The sequence below is a fragment of the Staurois parvus genome, unplaced genomic scaffold (assembly GCF_062004578.1).
Source record: "Staurois parvus isolate SC_StPar_1 unplaced genomic scaffold, SC_StPar_1.0 ptg000207l, whole genome shotgun sequence".
In the NCBI taxonomy this organism is placed as follows: Eukaryota; Metazoa; Chordata; class Amphibia; order Anura; family Ranidae; genus Staurois; species Staurois parvus.
The window spans coordinates 8,024,344-8,048,046 of NW_028318003.1; the positions used below are offsets into that span (position 1 = coordinate 8,024,344).

General features: G+C 46.1%; 1 protein-coding gene across 3 annotated transcripts in view; it reads left to right on the forward strand.

Annotated features, from left to right (window-relative positions):
* The window catches only part of CEP164 (centrosomal protein 164), a 157,025-nt gene that overhangs the window by 109,449 nt on the left and 23,873 nt on the right, over window positions 1-23,703 (forward strand). For all 3 annotated transcript variants that reach the window (XM_089678613.1, XM_089678614.1, XM_089678615.1), the window contains 4 exons: window positions 8,535-8,642; window positions 16,169-16,277; window positions 21,057-21,389; window positions 22,634-22,691. In XM_089678613.1, the coding sequence (XP_089534739.1) occupies window positions 8,535-8,642; window positions 16,169-16,277; window positions 21,057-21,389; window positions 22,634-22,691 (608 nt within the window). The remainder of the gene's footprint in view (window positions 1-8,534; window positions 8,643-16,168; window positions 16,278-21,056; window positions 21,390-22,633; window positions 22,692-23,703) is intronic.

Here is a 23,703-nt window from a genome sequence, read left to right on the forward strand (position 1 = left end):
TCGTTTGCAGACCTGCGTTTACTTGCAGTGCTCCAGTAGTTAAAACCAGAAAAAAGCGAAAATTCTTTCCAACCAATACCATCCTGCCAGTATCCAAACCGGTGAGCCTGCCTTCCGTGACTCGGCCTGAAGCCTCTACTCAGCCTGAAGCCTCTACTAGGCCTGATGCCTCTCTTCAGCCGGATGCCTCTCTTCAGCCGGATGCCTCTCCTCAGCCTGAAGCCTCTCCTCAGCCTGAAGCCTCTCCTCAGCCTGATGCCTGCATTCAGCCTGATGCCGCTACTCAGCATGATGAACTGATCCAGCCCGACGATCCTATTAGGCCAGTTGACTCGATGCCCGCTGTTGATCCAGATGATCCGGTACCTGATCCAGTGCCCGCTGTCGTGCCAATTGACTCAGAGCCCGCTGTCATACCTGGTGACCCGGTGCCCACTGCCTTGCCAGATGACGCGGTGCCCGCTGGCAAGCCAAATGACCTGATGCCTGGTGACCCAGTGCCCGCTGTCATACCTGGTGACCCGATGCCCGCTGTCGAGCCAGACGATCCAATGCCTGGTGACCCGGTGCCCACTGCCTTGCCAGATGACGCGGTGCCCGCTGACAAGCCAAATGACCTGATGCCTGGTGACCCAGTGCCCGCTGTCATACCTGGTGACCCGATGCCCGCTGTCGAGCCAGACAATCCGGTACCTGATGCCCCGGTGCTCACTGTCGTGCCTGTTGACTCGGAGCCCACTGCCTTGCCAGATGACGCGGTGCCCGCCGTCGAGCCAAATTACCTGATGCCTGGTGACCCAGTGCCCGCTGTCCAGTCAGACGATCCAATGTCTGACCCAGTGCCCGCGGTCATACCAGTTGACTCGGAGCCCACTGCCTTGCCGGATGACGCGGTGCCCGCTGTCGAGCCAAATGACCTGATGCCTGGTGACCCAGTGCCCGCTGTCCAGTCAGACGATCCAATGTCTGACCCAGTGCCCGCGGTCATACCAGTTGACTTGGAGCCCACTGCCTTGCCAGATGACGCGGTGCCCGCTGTCGAGCCAAATGACCTGATGCCTGGTGACCCGATGCCCGCTGTCCAGCCAGACCGTACAATGTCTGACCCAGTGCCTGCGGTCATACCAGTTGACTCGGAGCCCACTGCCTTGCCAGATGACGCTGTGCCCGCGGTCGAGCCAAATGACCTGATGCCTGGTGACCCGATGCCCGCTGTCCGGTCAGACGATCCAATGTCTGACCCAGTGCCCGCGGTCATACCAGTTGACTCGGAGCCCACTGCCTTGCCAGATGACGCGGTGCCCGCTGTCGAGCCAAATGACCTGATGCCTGGTGACCCGATGCCCGCTGTCCAGCCAGACCATACAATGTCTGACCCAGTGCCTGCGGTCATACCAGTTGACTCGGAGCCCACTGTCGTGCCTGGTGACTCGGTGCCCGCCGCTCCGCCTGGGGGCCCGAGACCTGTTGCTCCGCTCGGGGGTCCAGCGCCCGCCGCTCCGCCTGGGGATCCGGCGCCCGCCGCCCCGCCTGGGGGCCCGAGACCTGTCGCTCTGCCTGAGGGCCCGAGACCTGTCGCTCCACCTGGGGGTCCGGCGCCCGCCGCTCCGCCTGAGGGCCCGAGACCTGTCGCTCCATCTGGGGGTCCGGCGCCCGCCGCTCCGCCTGAGGGCCCGAGACCTGTCGCTCCTCCTGGGGGTCCGGCGCCCGCCGCTCCGCCTGAGGGCCCGAGACCTGTCGCTCCACCTGGGGGTCCAGCGCCCGCCGCTCCGCCTGAGGGCCCGAGACCTGTCGCTCCACCTGGGGGTCCGGCGCCCGCCGCTCCGCCTGAGGGCCCGAGACCTGTCGCTCCATCTGGGGGTCCGGCGCCCGCCGCTCCGCCTGAGGGCCCGAGACCTGTCGCTCCTCCTGGGGGTCCGGCGCCCGCCACTCCGCCTGAGGGCCCGAGACCTGTCGCTCCGCCTGGGGGTCCGGCGCCCGCCGCTCCGCCTGGGGGCACGATGCCTGTCGCCCCGCCTGGGGGCACGATGCCTGTCGCCCCGCCTGGGGGCACGATGCCTGTCGCCCCGCCTGGGGGCACGATGCCTGTCGCCCCGCCCGGGGGCCCGGTGCCTGCTGCTCCGCCCGGGGGCCCGGTGCCTGTCGCCCCGCCCGGGGGCCCGGTGCCTGTCGCCCCGCCCGGGGGCCCGGTGCCTGTCGCCCCGCCCGGGGGCCCGATGCCTGTCGCCCCGCCCGGGGGCCCGGTGCCTGCTGCTCCGCCCGGGGGCCCGGTGCCTGCTGCCCCGCCCGGGGGCCCGGTGCCTGCTGCCCCGCCCGGGGGCCCGGTGCCTGCTGCCCCGCCCGGGGGCCCGGTGCCTGCTGCTCCGCCTGGTGGCCCGCTGCCTGCTGCTTCGCCTGGTAATCCGATGTGCCTCTGCCCGGAGTCCTGCCCGATGTGCCTCTGCCCGGAGTCCTGCCCGATGTGCCTCTGCCCGGAGTCCTGCCCGATGTGCCTCTGCCCGGAGTCCTGCCCGATGTGCCTCTGCCCGGTGTGCCTCTGCCCGGAGTCCTGCCCGATGTGCCTCTGCCCGATGTGCCTCTGCCCGGAGTCCTGCCCGATGTGCCTCTGCCCGGTGTGCCTCTGCCCGGAGTGCCTCTGCTCGATGTGCCGCTGCCCGGAGTCCAGCCCGGTGTGCCGCTGCCCGGAGTCCTGCCCGGTGTGCCAGTCTTTGCTATCCCGCCAGTTGCCAGACCCGGGCGGTGGAACATTTTGCCCAGCTAGGACTGTTTGGAGCGTCCTGAGGCCGCTCCTTGAGGGGGGGGTACTGTTAGGAATGGACTGGCCAGCAATGGTGGGACTCACCTGCCTTTTGATCTGCAGTACCAGGGCTGGCCAGCGGGTGCTCCCAGCAATCAGAGACTCAACCTTTCAGCCAGCTAACACCTGGAACTGATGATACTGGGGTATTTAAGGGATGGCCAGACTTGCAGACTCTGCCTTGGTGTTGTGTTTGTCCTGGGCCCTGTATCTGTCCTGCATCCTGTTTCTGTTCCTTTGCTGACCCTGATCTGAACTGCTGCTGACTTCTCCTGCTCTGATCCTGGCTTGTGACCCTGACCACCCCTCTGTCTGACCCTCTGTACCTCGCTGCTTGCTACCTGCTGAACCTGGCCTGTGACCCCGACCATTCTCTGCTTGCTCCCCCCGTACCTACCTGCCCAATTGATATTGACCCGGCCTGCCTGACGACGCTTGCTTGTATGTACTGTTATCTGTGGGTGGTTGGTTTGGTTTGTTTGCACTGTATTATGTTTAGTATTGCCCTGCGTTTATGTTTGTATGGTTAGTGTTAATAAATTATATTATTTATCACATTTCTGAAGTCTGCGTTTCCCTGCATCAGTCACACATCTCTGGTCATACCTGGGAGCCCTGACAAGGGGCCTGGCAGCAGCTATGGGAGGCCCGTAATCTGCCAGCACCCTATGTCAAAAAATGGAACACACCAGCAGTGTGTGAGGAGACCTGAAAGTGGCACATGGCACAGTGTGGCGATGGAGACAGCAGCAATGGGAGGCCGTACAGGGACCCATGAGAGACTCTGGACTTCGCAGCAGCATGAGGAGGCGGTATAGGGGCCCATGGCAGATTAGGGGCCTGGCAGCAGCTATGGGAGGCCCGTAATCTGCCAGCACCCTATGACAAAAAATGGAACACACCAGCAGTGTGTGAGGAGACCTGAAAGTGGCACATGGCATGAGACACTGTGGACCTGGCAGCAGCATGAGGAGGCGGTACAGGGGCCCATGGCAGATTAGGGGCCTGGCAGCAGCTATGGGAGGCCCGTAATCTGCCAGCACCCTATGTCAAAAAATGGAACACACCAGCAGTGTGTGAGGAGACCTGAAAGTGGCACATGGCAGAGTGTGGCGATGGAGACAGCAGCAATGGGAGGCCGTACAGGGACCCATGAGAGACTCTGGACTTCGCAGCAGCATGAGGAGGCGGTATAGGGGCCCATGGCTGATTAGGGGCCTGGCAGCAGCTATGGGAGGCCCGTAATCTGCCAGCACCCTATGACAAAAAATGGAACACACCAGCAGTGTGTGAGGAGACCTGAAAGTGGCACATGGCATGAGACACTGTGGACCTGGCAGCAGCATGAGGAGGCGGTTCAGGGGCCCATGGCAGATTAGGGGCCTGGCAGCAGCTATGGGAGGCCCGTAATCTGCCAGCACCCTATGACAAAAAATGGAACACACCAGCAGTGTGAGGAGACCTGAAAGTGGCACATGGCAGAGTGTGGCGATGGAGACAGCAGCAATGGGAGGCCGTACAGGGACCCATGAGAGACTCTGGACCTGGCAGCAGCATGAGGAGGCGCTATAGGGGCCCATGGCAGATTAGGGGCCTGGCAGCAGCTATGGGAGGCCCGTATTCTGCCAGCACCCTATGTCAAAAAAATTGAACACACCAGCAGTGTGTGAGGAGACCTGAAAGTGGCACATGGCAGAGTGTGGCGATGGAGACAGCAGCAATGGGAGGCCGTACAGGGACCCATGAGAGACTCTGGACTTCGCAGCAGCATGAGGAGGCGGTATAGGGGCCCATGGCAGATTAGGGGCCTGGCAGCAGCTATGGGAGGCCCGTAATCTGCCAGCACCCTATGACAAAAAATGGAACACACCAGCAGTGTGAGGAGACCTGAAAGTGGCACATGGCATGAGACACTGTGGACCTGGCAGCAGCATGAGGAGGCGGTACAGGGGCCCATGGCAGATTAGGGGCCTGGCAGCAGCTATGGGAGGCCCGTAATCTGCCAGCACCCTATGTCAAAAAATGGTACACACCAGCAGTGTGTGAGAAGACCTGAAAGTGGCACATGGCAGAGTGTGGCGATGGAGACAACCCACCGACTGTTTTGCTCGCTGCCAAGCTGCCCCCCTCTTCTCCTGATGATGCGGAAGCAATAGCCTGATGACGACGAGGCTGCCAAGTGCGATCAGCCTCATCATCATCAATTAGAGTCTCCGCCTCACTACTAGCCCCCTCGGCTGCGTGTGGGTCAGGAGACAGACCTGTCTCTAGACCGGCTACCGAGCCACTCTCCTCGCCACTACTTCTTCGCCTGGCTGCTGAAGAGGCGGATGTCTCCCCCCGTTCCTGACCGCCCTCTGTTAGCTCTTCCTCACTGTACTGGAAGACACCGGGAGCACTGGCCTCTGGCTGCGAATAGTGCTGCCTCGACCCCTTCCTCTGCTGCCACGTCTGCTCGCTCCTAAAACATTGCCTCCTCTGCCACTCCTCTGCATGTTGTCTGACATACTCTTTAATTCAACGATTCTGTGTCCCTGAGTAACAATTCTGTGTCTGTCCCTGAGTAACAATTCTGTGTCCCTGAGTAACGTTTCTGTGGCCCTAAGTAACAGTTCTGTGGCCCTCAGAATTGTTACTGAGGGACACAGAATTGTTACTGAGGGACACAGAATTGTTACTGAGGGCCACAGAACTGTTACTGAGGGACACAGAATTGTTACTCAGGGACAGACACAGAATTGTTACTCAGGGACAGACACAGAATTGTTACTGAGGGACACAGAATTGTTACTGAGGGACACAGAATTGTTACTGAGGGACACAGAATTGTTACTGTGTCCCTCAGTAACAATTCTGTGTCTGTCCCTGAGTAAAAATTCTGTGTCTGTCCCTGAGTAACAATTCTGTGTCCCTGAGTAACAATTCTGTGTCCCTCAGTAACAATTCTGTGTCCCTCAGTAACAATTCTGTGTCCCTGAGTAACAATTCTGTGTCCCTGAGTAACAATTCTGTGTCTGTCCCTGAGTAACAATTCTGTGTCCCTAAGTAACGTTTCTGTGGCCCTAAGTAACGTTTCTGTGGCCCTAAGTAACGATTCTGTGGCCCTCAGTAACAATTCTGTGTCCCTCAGTAACAATTCTGTGCCCCTGAGTAACAATTCTGTGTCTGTCCCTGAGTAAGAATTCTGTGTCTGTCCCTGATTAACAATTCTGTGTCCCTGAGTAATGTTTCTGTGGCCCTAAGTAACAGTTCTGTGTCCCTCAGTAACAATTCTGTGTCCCTCAGTAACAATTCTGTGTCCCTCAGTAACAATTCTGTGTCTGTCCCTGAGTAACAATTCTGTGTCTGTCCCTGAGTAACAATTCTGTGTCCCTGAGTAACGTTTCTGTGGCCCTAAGTAACAGTTCTGTGGCCCTCAGTAACAATTCTGTGGCCCTCAGTAACAATTCTGTGTCCCTCAGTAACAATTCTGTGTCCCTCAGTAACAATTCTGTGTCCCTCAGTAACAATTCTGTGTCCCTCAGTAACAATTCTGTGTCTGTCCCTGAGTAAGAATTCTGTGTCTGTCCCTGAGTAACAATTCTGTGGCCCTAAGTAACGTTTCTGTGGCCCTAAGTAACGTTTCTGTGGCCCTAAGTAACGTTTCTGTGGCCCTAAGTAACGTTTCTGTGGCCCTAAGTAACGTTTCTGTGGCCCTAAGTAACGGTTCTGTGTCCCTCAGTAACAATTCTGTATCCCTCAGTAACAATTCTGTGTCTGTCCCTAAGTAACAATTCTGTGGCCCTAAGTAACGTTTCTGTGGCCCTAAGTAACGTTTCTGTGGCCCTAAGTAACGTTTCTGTGTCCCTAAGTAACGTTTCTGTAGCCCTAAGTAACGTTTCTGTAGCCCTAAGTAACGTTTCTGTAGCCCTAAGTAACGTTTCTGTGGCCCTAAGTAACGTTTCTGTGGCCCTAAGTAACGATTCTGTGGCCCTCAGTAACAATTCTGTGGCCCTAAGTAATGTTTCTGTGGCCCTAAGTAACGATTCTGTGGCCCTCAGTAACAAATCTGTGTCCCTCACTAACAATTCTGTGTCTGTCCCTAAGTAACAATTCTGTGGCCCTAAGTAACGATTCTGTGGCCCTCAGTAACAAATCTGTGTCCCTCAGTAACAATTCTGTGTCTGTCCCTAAGTAACAATTCTGTGGCCCTAAGTAACGTTTCTGTGGCCCTAAGTAACGATTCTGTGGCCCTAAGTAACGATTCTGTGGCCCTAAGTAACGATTCTGTGGCCCTCAGTAACAATTCTGTGGCCCTCAGTAACAATTCTGTCTGTCCCTGAGTAACAATTCTGTGTCCCTAAGTAATGTTTCTGTGGCCCTAACTAACGATTCTGTGGCCCTAAGTAAACGTTTCTGTGGCCCTATGTAACGTTTCTATGGCCCTAAGTAACGATTCTGTGGCCCTAACTAACGTTTCTCTGTCCCTAAGTAACGTTTCTGTGTCCCTAACTCTCTCCCTCAATACAGCCAGGTCTGCCTCTGTTGAATGACTGGAGGCAAATGGAGAATTCTAAAATGGCCGCTATTTATAGCTCGACCATTACACTGTGCTGGCTGGCTGGCTGCTGATTGGCTAATGCGATCACATGTCATGAATGAATGCATTATGGGTCAGCGCGCCTTGTCTGCGCGCCTTCCCAGACATCCCCGCTCCGTCGCCGCACATGTCGCCGCCATTTTAGGAAAAATTTCGATTCGCGCATCCGAAGAATCGAAATTTTCCTAATATTCGAAACGAATTCCACTTCGCCTACTTCGATTCGATCATCTCTAGTAGTTTTGATGAGACAAGCAATGGGCATTTCACTACAACATTTGTCTAATTCCTAGGATCCCAAAGTTCAATCCTGTTTTTCAGCAACTTGTTACATACTCTGCATTTTGGGATCGTAATACCTCTACAATTAACTTGGATTTGATTGTGCAGTTGTCACTATCACTTCATTGCAGATCATAGCTGGCTGAACAGCTCTCATCTTTCACGACATCACCTGACAGTGTTTTTTTAGTGGAGTATTGTTTTATCTTCTCCTGTGTCTAGATACGTATGCAGTATATACTTTGTTTATAAATAAGGAAACCCCCATTATTAGTTTAGTTTATTTTTTTCCTATCCCACACATAGCACACACAAATGACAAGAGGCTGTTAGAAATCATCCTATTATGTTATGGGAGGCTTTTAGGGCCTAGTCTCCTCTCCCTCTTCCCAAAAAATATCTGCCAGTTTTCAGGCACCACAGGAAGAAGGAGGGAAGAGGCCAGCTAATGGAACAAGAGAGGAGTAGGTAAGCCGCATGAACAGCATGTTATTTATTAGTCTACATTATTACATCAAGCAGCATGTTTGTTATTGTTATGTTAATACAAAGGTCCATTGTGGAATCTGTGGTTTATTCTTTTCTGTGGTATAAATACACTATATCATTACAAAGGACAGCATGTTAACACTGATAACATTGTTATGTTACATCCCTATAGAAAGCACCTTGTCCATTGTCAATGTATTTATGTATAGTAGCGACATGTTACTAGTTACATTGCATATCTCTGCCAACTCTAAACTGCATAACATTAATTACTCATGGACAAAATGCATTCTCACCGGAATGATCCATAGCACAGTGTTCATTATTTATGTGCTACTATGTTTACAGAGAAGCATAGTTACTAATGCATGCGTTGTTTTCTCACAGGAGGCTCGCAATCTAAAAGACATTCATGACACAATGGAAAAAGGTCAAGTTCTGCTGCAGCAGAAGGAACAGTGTCTGCAGGAACTAGAGAGCTCTCTTCTAGAGGAGGTACAATATCTATCAGTAGTGCGAAACGATTCCTTTCCTAAAGATAGCGAGAATATTTAAACCCTCCTTTCTGAATATAGTATCTGTGGCAAGTAATCTTACACTGATTGGTAGTTGATGTGGATTTAGTTGTATAACCACTGCTTCTGAGAACTGCTGCACATCTGTGTTGCATAGAGTTGACCAACTTCTGGCACCTGTGAACAGGTATTCCAGACCAGGACAGGTGCGCCACATTCCACAATTCCTCTGCTTTTCTTCAGTTTACCTGAGAAACAGCAGTTTTGATGTCACCCCACAAGTTTTCTATTGGATTAAGGTCTGGGGATTGGGCTAGCCACTCCATAACGTTAACTACTTGCCTACCGGCCACTTTCACCCCCTTCCTGCCCAGGCCAGTTTTCAGCTTTCAGTGCTGTCGCACTTTGAATTACTATTGCACGATCATGCAACACTGTACCCAAATTAAATGTTATCATTTTTTTTTCAAATATATAGAGCTTTCTTTTGGTGGTATTTACTCACGGCTGGGTTTTTTATTTTTTGCTAAACAAACGAAAAAAGACCAAATATTTTTGTAAAAAAATTTTTTCCCCTTGTTTCTGTTATAAAATTTTGCAAACAGGTAATTTGTCTCCTTCACTGATGTGTGCTGATGAGGCTACACTGATAGCCACTGACATGCAGCACTGATGGGCACTGACTTGCAGCACTGATGGGCACTGACTTGCAGCACTGATGGAAACTGACTTGCAGCACTGATGGAAACTGACTTGCAGCACTGATGGGCACTGACATGCAGCACTGATGGGCACTGACATGCAGCACTGATGGGCACTGACATGCAGCACTGATGGGCACTGACATGCAGCACTGATGGGCACTGACATGCAGCACTGATAGGCTGCACTGATGGGTACTGATAAAGCAGCACTGATGAGCCTGCACTGATATGCGGCACTGGTGGGCACTGATTGGCGGCACTGAAGGTCACTGATAAAAGCACTGATGGGCACTGGCTTGCGGTACTGATGGGCACTAACTGGCAGCACTGATGGACAATAACTGGAGGCATTGATGGACACTGACTGGCAGCACTGATGTCTCCTTGGGGCTGCACTTAAGTTCCCTTGGGGTTGCACTGATGTCCTCTGATGTGTGAATGCACTTGCTGATTACTGGCTCTCCTCTCTCCTCATGTTGTGATAGCGCAAGGAAAGTGTAGCCGATAACCGGCAACTGTATTTACATTGTGATCAGCTGTGTCATTGGACACAGCTGATCACATGGCAAAAGAGCGCTGTAATTGGCCCTTTACTATGTCAAGTGATCAGCTGTGTCCAAAGGACACCACGATCACAGAACTCGAAGGGGGCGCACGGGAATCACGGTTCTGGAGGACATTATATGACGTCCTCCCAGAACTAGATGACCACGTTGTAGCTGTCAAGTGATTATTCTTGTTGGTCTGGAACCAAGCTCGCTTACTGGTGTGTTTGAGGTCGTTGCCTTGTTAAAACATCCATTTCAAGGGCATTTCCTCTTCGGCATAAGGCAACATGTCCTTGTAGAAACATGCCATGTAGAAATATAAGCTATACTAAAAACAGTGATTTATCTGGTTAGTGTTGTTGGACTGCTATTATTTTGAACACAACTGTAAATACATATATACATACAGTTAGGTCCATATATATATTTGGACACAGGCACAATTTTAGTTTTTTTCAGGTATTTACCAAAATATATTCACGCTATAGTTATAAGTATTAAGAGTTGCCATCCCCCCTTTTTCAAGGGACCAAAAGTAATTGGACAATTGAATCAGAAGCTGTTTCATGGCCAGGTGTGGGCTATTCATTATTTCTTCATCAATTATGCAGGTAAAATGTCTGGAGTTGATTCTAAGTGTGGTATTTGCATTTGGAATCTATTGCTGTGAACCTACATCGTGCGTTCAAAGGAGCTATCCATGTAAGTGAAAGAGGCCATTGTAAAACTAAACAAATCTATCAGAGAGATAGCAGCAACATTAGGAGTGGCCTAATCAACAGTTTGGTACATTCTGAGGAAAGAAGAACACACTGGTGAGCTCAGCATCATAAAATGGCATGGACATACAGTGGGGATCGAAAGTTTGGGCACCCCAGCTAAAAATTTGTATTAATGTGCATAAAGAAGCCAAGGAAAGATGGAAAAATCTCCAAAAGGCATCAAATTACAGATTATACATTCTTATAATATGTCAACAAAAGTTAGATTTTATTTCCATCATTTACACTTTCAAAATAACAGAAAACAAAAAAATGGCGTCTGCAAAAGTTTGGGCACCCTGCAGAATTTATAGCATGCACTGCCCCCTTTGGCAAGTATCACAGCTTGTAAACGCTTTTTGTAGCCAGCCAAGAGTCTTTCAATTCTTGTTTGAGGTATCTTTGCCCATTCTTCCTTACAAAAGTCTTCCAGTTCTTTGAGATTTCTGGGCTGTCTATCACGCACTGCTCTTTTAAGGTCTATCCATAGATTTTCAATTATGTTGAGGTCAGGAGATTGTAAAGGCCATGGCAAAACCTTCAGTTTTTTGTAAAAAAAAACCCAGTATTTTTTATTTTTTTGCTATTAAACATGTCCAGTAAAAAAATCAAAAAATCAAATTTCATCATAAATTTTGGTCAAAATGTATTCTGCTACATGTCTTTACTAAAAATAAATCCCAATACTTATAAAATACGTATAAATTATAAACTTTTTACTAGTAATGGCGGCGATCAGTGACTTATAGCTGGACTGTGGAGGGAACTGACTTGGTGTCACTGACATCCCCAGTGACACCAATACAGTGATCAGTGCTAATAAAAAGCACTGACACTGTACTACTGGCACTGGGCATGAAATGTATTTAATACTGCAGTCTTCAAATCTTGAAATTTCTGTGAGCCTCTTCTGTGAACTTTTATATTTAGTTCTTTCCATAGATTTTCTGTTGGATTCAAGTCAGGTGATTGGCTGGGCCATTCTAGCAGCTTTATTTTCTTTCTTTGAAACAAACTGAGAGTTTCCTTGGCTTTGTGTTTGGGATCATTGTCTTGCAGAAATGTCCACCCTTGCTTCACCTTCATCATCCTGATAAATGGCAACAGATTTTTTATCAAGAATGTCTTGGTACATTTTTCCATTCATCCTTCCTTCGCTCATATGACGTTTGCCAGTACCGTATGCTGAAAAACAGCCCCACACCATGATGTTCCCACCTCCAAACTTCACACTAGCATCCCTTTTTATACCTATAAATTTAAAAGTCCCAATTTGACGTGAACGCTCCTTGTATATATACACACATATACAGGGGTTAGACAAAAAATGGGAACAGTACATGATTTGCAGGTGTAAGGCGTAAGTGCAGTTGACATGATCAACTGACCGAAAGAGACAAAAGGACATTTGCACATTGATCAGCATGACTGTTTTGGTGGTGGGTCAGTGATGGTCTGGGGAAGTATATGCATGGAGGGACGCACAGACCTCTACAGGCTAGACAATGGCACCCTGACTGCAATAGGTATCGGGATGAAATCCTTGGACCCAGCGGGTCCTGGGTTCCTCCTGGTGCACGACAATGCCCGGCCTCATGTGGCGAGAGTATGGAGGCAGTTCCTGGAGGATGAAGGAACTGATACCATTGAATAGCCCCCATGCTCGCCTGATGTAAATCCAATAGAACACATCTGGGATATCATGTTTTGGTCCATCCGACGCAGCCAGGTTGCACCTATGACTGTCCAGGAGCTCAGTGATTCCCTGGCCCAGATCTGGGAGGAAATACCCCAGACCACCATCCATCGTCTCAATAGGAGCATGCCCCGACGTTGTCAGGCATGCATACAAGCACGTGGGGCCATACAAACTACTGAGTACCATTTTGAGTTGCTGTAATGAAATTTCAGCAAAATGGACTAGCCTGCTGCATAATTTATTTCCTTGATTTTTGGGATGTCTTTGAATTGAGTCTGTTGTAGGTTGATAATTTTTCATTTCTGTCAAACAATGGGGCATCCTTATGTTTCTAACACATTACCCAGTCCATATCAGTATACAGTAGATATCCAGCATGATGATATTTTTCCCCAGCGAGATCTGATGTGTTTTCAAAAGTGTTCCTTTAATTTTTTTGAGCTGTGTGTTTGTTTGTTTGTTAGTTTGTGTGTGTGTGTGTGGCAATGTGTGTGTATGTATGTGTGTGTGTATTGCCAAAAGTATTGAGACACCCCTCCAAATCATTGGATTCAGGTGTCCCAATCACCTCCATGGCCACACGTGTATAAAATCAAGCACCTAGACATGCAGACTTCTACAAACATTTGTGAAAGAATGGGTCGCTCTCAGGAGCTCAGTGAATTCAAAGCGAGGTACTGTGATAGGTTGCCACCTGTGCAATAAGTCCATCTGTGCAATTTCTTTGCTACTAAATATTCCACGGTCAACTGTTAGTGGTGTTATAACAAAGTTTGAAGCAACTGGGAACAACAGTAACTCAGCCATAAAGTGGTAGGCCACGTTAAATGACAGAGCGGGGTCAGCACATGCTGATGCGCACAGTGCGCTGAAGTGCCAACTGTCTGCAGAGTCAATAGCTAAAGACCTCCAAACTTCACGTGGGCTTCAGATTAGAACAACAACAGTGCATAGAGAGCCTCATGAAATGGGTTTCCATGGCTGTGCAGCTGCATCCAGGCCTTACATCACCAAGTGCAATGCAAAGCGTCAAATGCAGAAGTTTAAAGCATGCCGCCACTGCAGACTCTAACAGGTTGTCTTCTAAGATTGCCCTGTATTTGGCTCCATCCATATCCCCATCAACTCTGACCAGCTTCCCTGTCCCTGCTGAAGAAACTCATCCTGATGCTGCCACCACCACCATGTTTCACGGTGGGGATGGAGTGTTCAGGGTGATGTGCACTGTTAGTTTTCTGCCACACATAGTGTTTTGCTTTTTGGACAAAAAGTTCAATTTTGGTCTCATCTGACTAGAGCACCTTCTTCCATGTGTTTGCTGTGTTCCCCACATGGCTTCTCACAAACTGCAAGCGGGACTTCTTATGGCTTTCTTTCAACAATGACTTTCTTTCTGTCACTCTTCCATTAAGGCCAGATTTGTGGAGTGCACAACTAATAGTTGTCCTGGGGACAGATTCTTCCTCCTGAGCTGTGGCTCTCTGCAGCTCCTCCAGAGTTACCATGGGCCTTTTTGCTGCTTCTCTGATTAATGCTCTCCTTGCCCTGCTTGTCAGTTCAGGTGGACTGCCATGTAGTTCATGGTGGGATTGCAGTTGTGCCATACCCTTTCCAATTTTGGATGATGGATTGAACAGTGCTATGTGAGATGTTCAGAGCTGGGGATATTTTTTTATAACCTAACCCTGCTTTAAACTTCTCCACAATTTTATCCCTGACCCGTCTGGTGTGTTTGTTGGCCTTCATGATGCTGTTTGTTCACTAATGTTCTCTAACAAACCTTTGAGGGTTCCACAGAAAAGCTGTATTTATACTGAGATTAAACTGCACACAAGTGGACTCTATTCACTAATTAGGTGCCTTCTGAAGGCAATTGGTTCTCCTAGATTTTAGTTAGGGGTATCAGAGTAAAGGGGGCTGAATACAAATGCTTGTCACACTTTTCAGATATTTACTTGTGAAAATTTTTGAAAGCCAATTATTATTTTCCTTTCATGGATATGAATACCGTTTCAAGGATGGATATATATATATATATATATATATATATATATATATATATACACACACACACACACACACACACACACACACACACACACACACACACACTGCACAGAATGCTCTTTGTGTTTTAGTGCCTTGTATTATCAGAAATGGGTTAATTTTTTTTTTTTTTGAAAAACAGATGTGAAAGAAACTCTTAGGCTCAGTTCAAACTGCTGCAACTTGGGATCCGACTTGTGAGACCCCAAGTTGCATGATATGTCAAATCCCATGTTAGTCAATGAGAGCTGTCTTAATTAGCACTACTGAAGTCGCTCCTACTGAAGAGGTTCCTGTACTACTTCAAGGTGATTTCTATCCAACTTGTGCCCATAGACTTTAATGGAAGTCGCATCCAAGTTGGATCCTCATCTATATTGATGTGATTTGGATCCGAACAGCTTGGTGCATACCAATGCAGTGTGAGTTTGATCCATTTTGGCAGTGCTTTTTGCGGGGTTCCCCGCTGACAGCTGAATGGCGGCAATTACAAATTTTGGGGAAAAAAAATCCATACCAGACCCTTATCCAAGCTTGCAGGTCAGAAAGGGGGTTTCCTCCTGAATCATGCCAGGCCATGTGCTATCAATATGAGGGGGGTGCTTTGGGACAGGGGGCTACTCCCCCCCCCAAAGCATTTTGTCCCCATTTTGATAAGGGCCTCTCCCCCACACCCCTGGGTTGTGGTTGTGGGGGGTGCCTTATCGGAATCTGAAAGCCCCCTTTTAAAAAGCACCCAGAGTGCCCCCAGATGAATCGCGAACTACCTCATATCACAAAACAACAGTTTTTGACTGTCAGATTCCCATATCACACCCCCCCCCCCGCAGACCCCCACAACCACAGACCAGGTTTTTGAGGAGGAGGCCCTTGTCCTCATCAACATGGGGACGAGGTGCTTTGAGGGGGAAGGATGAACCCCTCCCACTCCAGGAAATTCTAATTGTTCCAAAAAGTTAAAGATAGTAAAAATAAAAAATAATGAGGAATACCTGTAGCTGATGTTCTCATTGGCCACAGGCAAAGTTGCATGGCATGAAAGTTGCTTCAAATTCACATCAAGTCACATCAAAGTAGAAATCATATTGCCAGAAAGTCACCTGGCAAAGCCACACCGTAAGTTGCGCGACTTTCAGGTCACAATAGTGTGAACTGACACATACTACATGCTGGTACATTACGGAGTTTGGCATCTACTGTTAGAGTATAGTGAAGAGCTTATACACTATGGTGTCTTACTAATGGTTAGCCAACAGCTAGCTAACAAATCTGACAGACGCAGCGTTATTTTTTATTCTATTTCTTGTAAACAGCTCTGTCACATTATTTACATCTGGAAATATACATGTCTTTAACAAACACTACGAATGAACTTACAGGCATATATGTATCAAAGGGAGAATGAAGGAGACCTTCACTGGTGTTCTTCAGGAAGCTAAAATGGCTGCAGTGGTAGATGGATAATCTTTATTAACAAGACACTACCTGTTGACAGATATAATAGAAACAGATGCAATTGCAGTGAGCACCCAATAGATGGCTCCTTACTCAAGACAATGATGATATGCAGAACACTATGGTTGCTTTCATAAATAATTGTATATTTTGGTGAAACAGGAAATAACTCAGAATTTGAGTGAGCACTCCAAAACTGTCATATGAATTTGTATAACAATATGTCAAAATCCACTTTCATTTGTGAAAGTGTTCAGAGCGATCTAACTCTTTCATTTCTTAACCCCATGCAGGTGTCTGAAGAGGAGGCACTGAAAGGAAGAAGAAATAAAAAGCTTGTGACATTTGATGTCAGTGACTCTGATGACACCAGCAGTATAATGAGTATGGATAAGCACAGATGTGAGTTTCAATGTATTTTTAACATCTTTTTATACTCCATTATTAATATTGAAAACATGTCACTTTTCTTCAGCTAAGTTTTGATAACATTTTCCATTTGCCATATATATACTCTAAGATCAGCAAGTGGTTTACTGGGGTTATGGCTGAAGGTAACAGCCGTAACCCTGATATCTTTTTTTTTTTTTCCAGCTGACAGCCAGCTTTCTGATGAAAACGGCTCATTAGCCACTGGATCTCTTTTAGTAGTGGCGGGACATTCTCCCACCGCTTGCCGGTGTTTCTGGGGCTTATTGTTTCAACCGACACGCCCGAGAAATGATCCGACGGGGCGGCCTTTATTCTTAGACTGGATTTTTAATGACGTAGCTGTAGTACACATGTATCTAGCTCCATTCCTTTTTGTGGCTTTTCTCCTGGGGACCGCTGAGGCATGGCCTTCCACAGCTAGCACCAAGATGCTAACAGCAGCCTTGCATTAATTATCCTCACAATCATGGCTGGCACTCTAAGGGACACCAAACAGCCTCCACTCAGGGACACCGCTTTGCAGTGGAGACAGCCTAATGGTCATTGTGTCCCACCTGCAGGTGGTCACTTTTTCTGTGTACCCTCTGACTCTCATCTAGCTCAACTGGTTCATGAGTATTTCTGGTGACTCTGCCCTTCAACTCATACCTACCTCTGCAAGCATTTTGCAGACTTTTAGCTGGCTGGTTTGAACCTCTATATAGGGATATGACCGCTGCTGGTGTATACATGTAATTCAGTTGTTTTGCTTACATGACTATCGCATTGAACTTTTATTTGTGGCAGGACCCTGGACGCTAACATCAAAAAGTACTTTTCCCCAGTAGTCTTCCAGGACAACACATGAGAGAGTGGCTCTGCCCACCTAAAACAGGAAACACAAAGATCGTATTCAAATATAAAAGTGCTAGCTACCTGTCAGCCTTGGTTATTTCTACTTCCTTGGCCTAGCAGCAGGAGCAATTTTGCCAGTACCTTATTTTTTATTAGGCTACCGATCTAGTTGCAGGAGCCCCCACCCGGTTCAAGTAGTTTGGACCTGTATGCTTTAGGATAGGTGAACAGAAGTGATTTTCCTCTTTTCAGGGTTTTTTTTTTATTATTAAACTTTCTTTCCCCAGAGGATTCTTGCATCCTAGAAAGATAGCTCACCAGCCTGGTGCATTATCCTCAAGGTTTCACTTTATTGATTGCGGAAGGTGGGGGTTGTTTATAAGGGTCCGATTGCAAAATGTGCCAATGTTTGGGGAGGATGAGGGTTATTTAATGAAGGTGTGGTCTGTATTGTACCTTGTGATAAAGTTGCACTGTGACGAGGTTTGTTAAGCCCGTTGAGGTAGATGGTTTGAGGCAATCTTCAGGTGAAGTATTTTTAGCTCTCCTGAATGCTCCCTCAATTAGTTGGTCAGGGTAACCTTTGGCTTTGAACCTCAATCTGAAGATTTGTGACTGAGGGAGGAAATCCTTGTCAGTTTCTTCTTTGTCTCCTAAATTAAAAGAAGGGTATGTTCTTCGGCCAGGGCTTGTGGTGGCAGCTTTTGAAGTCCAGATGGCTACTGCTGTAATTTTTTTTGTGAAATTGGTGATCGTGATGTCCAGGTAGTTTGTGGTTGTTGGGTGTGTATGGTAAGTGAAGTTGAGGCCCCAGTAATTTTGGTTGAGATGATTGATGAAGCCTGGGATCTTCTCAGGGTCACTATGCCAGATCAGGATTAGGTCATCAATATATCGTTTGTAGAAGTAGATGTGTTTGGTGGTATGGATTCTTGGAGAGGATGCATTCTTGTTCACAATTACCCATCTATAAATTAGCATAGCTAGGGACAAATCTAGTTCCCATAGTTGTTCCTTTTTGGTTTGTAGGTAAAAGTGGTCTAGGTGAGAAAAGTAGTTGATTGAGAAAAAAAAAAGTTGACAGCAACAGTGATCTTTAAAAGGCTTGATTTCTCTCTTATGTGTTGCTCTCCTTTCATGTGTTGTCCTGTAACATGGCTGGGGAAAGCAAAAGATGGCCATACACTAGAAGAATTTTGTTCAAAAACATTTGTTTCAGGAACATTTGTTCAATTTTCAAGTCGAAAATGTGGCCAGATCCACCTTAAAGTGGCTGGAATAATCAATCAAGTGTGCTGCCTTTAAACATTCTAGTGGAAAGAGTTAAGGTAGAACTCTAGCCTGAATACACAGCTGAAATAAGAATATGTAAACTGATTTAGCTGCAAAAAGCCTTATACTAGACTTGTGTTGTGTTTCAGAAGTCTCTGTAACAACATTTTGCAAACTAAGGGATGCCACTATTCAAATTGCAGCTTACTGTGTCACCTAACTTGTGTTTTGATTGTTGAACTGTAAATGAGCATCATCCCTGTAGTAGGGACCTTCTTGTCTTCTAGCCACCTGTATGCTTGCCTGAACAAGCCCCCACTGTGTGAGCTATGTTAGGATGATATCAGTGAACACTGAAATAGAGCCAAATTTGCTTATGCTGCTGGCATGCATTGTGTAACAGATTTAAAGGTACAGTCAGGTCCATAAATATTGGGACATCGACACAATTCTAACATTTTTGGCTCGATACACCACCACAATGGATTTGAAATGAAACGAATAAGATGTGCTTTAACTGCAGACTGTCAGCTTTAATTTGAGGGTATTTACATCTAAATCAGGTGAACGGTGTAAGAATTACAACAGTTTGCATATGTGCCTCCCACTTGTTAAGGGACCAAAAGTAATAGGACAATTGGCTTCTCAGCTGTTCCATAGCCAGGTGTGTGTTATTCCCTCATTATCCCAATTACAATGAGCAGATAAAAGGTCCAGAGTTCATTTCAAGTGTGCTATTTGCATTTGGAATCTGTTGCTGTCAACTCTCAAGATGAGATCCAAAGAGCTGTCACTATCAGTGAAGCAAACCATCATTAGGCTGAAAAAAACAAAACAAACCCATCAGAGAGATAGCGAAAACATTAGGTGTGGCCAAAACAACTGTTTGGAACATTCTTAAAAAGAAGGAACGCACCAGTGAGCTCAGCAACACCAAAAGACCCGGAAGACCACGGAAAACAACTGTGGTGGATGACCGAAGAATTCTTTCCCTGGTGAAGAAAACGCCCTTCACAACAGTTGGCCAGATCAAGAACACTCTCCAGGAGGTAGGTGTATGTGTGTCAAAGTCAACAATCAAGAGAAGACTTCACCAGAGTGAATACAGAGGGTTCGCCACTAGATGTAAACCATTGGTGAGCCTCAAAAACAGAAAGGCCAGATTAGAGTTTTCCAAACGACATCTAAAAAAGCCTTCACAGTTCTGGAACAACATCCTATGGACAGATGAGACCAAGATCAACTTATACCAGAGTGATGGGAAGAGAAAAGTATGGAGAAGGAAAGGAACTGCCCATGATCCTAAGCATACCACCTCATCAGTGAAGCATGGTGGTGGTAGTGTCATGGCGTGGGCATGTATGGCTGCCAATGGAACTGGTTCTCTTGTATTTATTGATGATGTGACTGCTGACAAAAGCAGCAGGATGAATTCTGAAGTGTTTCGGGCAATATTATCTGCTAATATTCAGCCAAATGCTTCACAACTCATTGGACTCACAGTTCAGTAGGACAATGACCCAAAGCATACTGCAAAAGCAACAAAAGAGTTTTTTAAGGGAAAGAAGTGGAATGTTATGCAATGGCCAAGTCAATCACCTGACCTGAACCCGATTGAGCATGCATTTCACTTGCTGAAGACAAAACTGAAGGGAAAATGCCCCAAGAACAAGCAGGAACTGAAGACAGTTGCAGTAGAGGCCTGGCAGAGCATCACCAGGGATGAAACCCAGCGTCTGGTGATGTCTATGCGTTCCAGACTTCAAGCTGTAATTGACTGCAAAGGATTTGCAACCAAGTATTAAAAAGTGAAAGTTTGATTTATGATTATTATTCTGTCCCATTACTTTTGGTCCCTTAACAAGTGGGAGGCACATATGCAAACTGTTGTAATTCCTACACTGTTCACCTGATTTGGATGTAAATACCCTCAAATTAAAGCTGACAGTCTGCAGTTAAAGCACATCTTGTTCGTTTAATTTCAAATCCATTGTGGTGGTGTATAGAGCCAAAAATGTTAGAATTGTGTCGATGTCCCAATATTTATGGACCTGACTATAATGGGAAAATAATATAAATTAAGGCAGCCCATACATTGATCATTTTCTTTTTGTTCAACCAGCGGGTTGAATGAGAAAAAATGATCTGATTCCCCCATCCACACACTTGATGTAGATGGGGGAATCCTCCCTGCTTAGTTAGCTCTTGTATTCTGACAGTGGGGAGACCTCCCTGCAATCAAAATACAATGATGACTGTTGCTGGCTATAGCTGGCGGCACTGATTGGGAAAAATTTAAGAGGCTGTTTGTACACAAGTTGATCGATAGAGAATCGTTGAATATTTAGATTAGACTGTTTCTAATCAGACATTTAGCAATTACAAAATTGCATAATATAAAAGATTTCTATGTTATACATAGAAATAAAGGGTAGTTTTTCATTTTTAACTGGAGTTCCATTTTAACATTTCAGTAGAGGTTTGAGGATAAGCAGATATCATACATGTACTGATCCAGTGTATGCAAAACATGTATTTTGATATTGTGTTCCTTAAGCTTCTCTTAAAGTAACTATAAACCTAAGTGCTCATTCGTTTTATTTATTTATTTTTTACTTGGTCTACTTTTCCATCTTTCTGTAGTCTCTGCAGCTGATACGTTCGGATCTATGGACTGTCTTCCACTGAAAGTGAAGCACCTTACTCAGTCATTGCATCATATTACAGCTGAGCTGAATAGTGTTTTGTCATCACTGGATCCAGTCATGTCTGAACCTAGGTCAGCGCTTTATTCAGAGAACAAGCTTTCTTCAGCTCCAGGCATCCCTTTATCTGCTTATATATCAATGTCCAAAATGGATCGTCGAATGGGCCTCCACTCATCTTCTCCATGGGCCTGGAAGCCATCAGCCTCCTCTTCTGCCACTCAGTCAGTAAATGCTCTTATGATGGAAAAGTGGCAAAAGTATTTTCCAGGTGAGGCAATGCATTTTATTGTGTTCTATGTGTGCCCTTTCTTTTGTTAACAGACTTATATGCTTTTTAAGAAAATGAAAAAATATGTAAACTACACAATTAAAGTTGAAAATAACATAACATTTATTCCTATACCACCACTATGAGTGCTGGAGTTGTCTCCCTGCAAGGAAGGGTGGTTTTCTCTGGTGGTAAACATTTTTGTATTGCATGTTTACTTATAGAAATATAATTTTCATAAGGAATAGTGAATATGGCATTAAATGAAATCTAATATTCTGGATGTTCAGTGCGAAAGATTATTATCTTTGTGAGATGTTTTAGAAGTTCACATTCTAACAAGCAATGCGAAAGATTGCCACCGTCATGATCATATTTAGTACACATTAGAGTCCAATTTTCAAGCTAATTTGAAAAGCATATCCTGATAAAGGAGTTGTGTATACAATGAAGAACTTGCTTTCACTAAATCCAGTGAAGTATCATTCAAATTTGTTAATTTAGAAAGGTAACCTCTCTTGCCACTTGTTTCGGTTTCCAAATTTTGTCATATTGTAATCTGAGTTGATTGACTTATTATGTTCCTTTCTTTGCTTTCGATTACATTCAGATCTGCAGGAAAAGCATAGCAAACATTTAGTATGGTCATATATGAGTGAAAAGTTAATTAGAACCAGTTAGATTGCAGTAATGATTTTTCTTTTCCATTTTCTTTACTAATACATACTGGTCTTGTGAGTACTGGATCATTATCAAAAGCCCACGCCATTATATCTGAAATAAAGGCTGCAACTTTAGCAATTGTTTCTTGCTTTGACAATAGATTGTACAGTCAATTTCAAAGTTACCAGTTAATGTTTAAAGAACAACTTTTTCATTGTATACTGACCCTTTTATCTGTGATAAGAAAACTTGTTTCCACTTTGCTAAGGCAACTGTTTTATAAAAAATTTAGAAAAAACAAATACACATTATTTCACAAAAGTAATACCTTTTTTTTTATGGCATAATGATTTTTACTGTCTCATACATGATCTCTTTTTGATTCTGAAATTCTGTAGTACAGCCATCTCCGTAAATTGAGATACTATATAATATCTGCAGCCTATTAAACCAAACTGGCATAATAGTACAATAGCAGCATTTACTAATAAAAGTCTTACCCGAATTTCAGTTTTTTTTTAACAAAGTGATGTTACAAAGGAGTTCCCTTTTCAGCCATATCTCCAATTGTTTTTAATCAGGGTGTTCTACCTTCCTCAGTGACCAATCAGAAAACAAATTTGGATATGTATCTGCAGGGTAAGTAAGATCAAGCACATTTTTCACACATGCATTATTTAATTCTGAATGTCACTGTTGAAATTGAATTAAAACAAACGATCACCTTTGTGAATGTACTTTTTTTATGTTTGGCCAAACATTCCTGACCTAGCTTTGTTTCTGAGATTCTAAGAGTCCCACCAAGGGGATAATCTAATTCAGTTTCTCCCAACGCCATGTAAAGCTACTTTTAAAACTTTCTCTCTTAGAGACAATTTCACATGTCCCTTACTACAGTAAAGTAATTGGTGTATAAGTATGCAGTCACAAAGCCTCAGAGCATTGTGACCTCTTGGGAACTCTGGAGCCTATGCAAATACCATCTTAGAAACTCTGTATTTGTATAGGGTTCCAAAATTCTGTGGTGGGAGAAATGGCAATTTAAAGGTATGCAGTTGCACTTTGTGGTACTTTTTTAAAACAATGACCTTACTTTCTAGTTTCTTTTCACATGTATTGGGTTGATTTTAGATATTGAAAACAAGGGCCCAGAGCCAGGAAATAGCACTAGAGAGCTAGAGCACAGAACTCTGTGAAATCTTTTTGCTGATTGGAGGGAAGAGCCACACCTCCCATTAACAGGCTTGTGATGGAACCTCCCCCAGACTGCACTTGGGTATTTCCATTAGGATACCGCTTCCTTGTCCGAACACCGACCACAGACACCACAGCAGACCATACAAGACTAGACAACACCAGTCTTGAAGTAAACCAGGAAATAGACTACTTTATTTTAACACAGATACAAGATATATACATTCAAGGGAACAACCCCCCCTCCCTGTATAATGACACAGGGTAGGGCAATCTACCTTTAGTAACAAGAGACACACCAGCAGACAGTCCCATCAGGAGGGAGGGCTGCTGGAAACACCCCCCACCAAGCCAATACACAAAAACATACATCCCATAACAGTTTGCTCCCAAGCAAGACACACAATAGAACAATGGGATGCAACCACATGGCATTAAACAATCAACAACCCCCCAC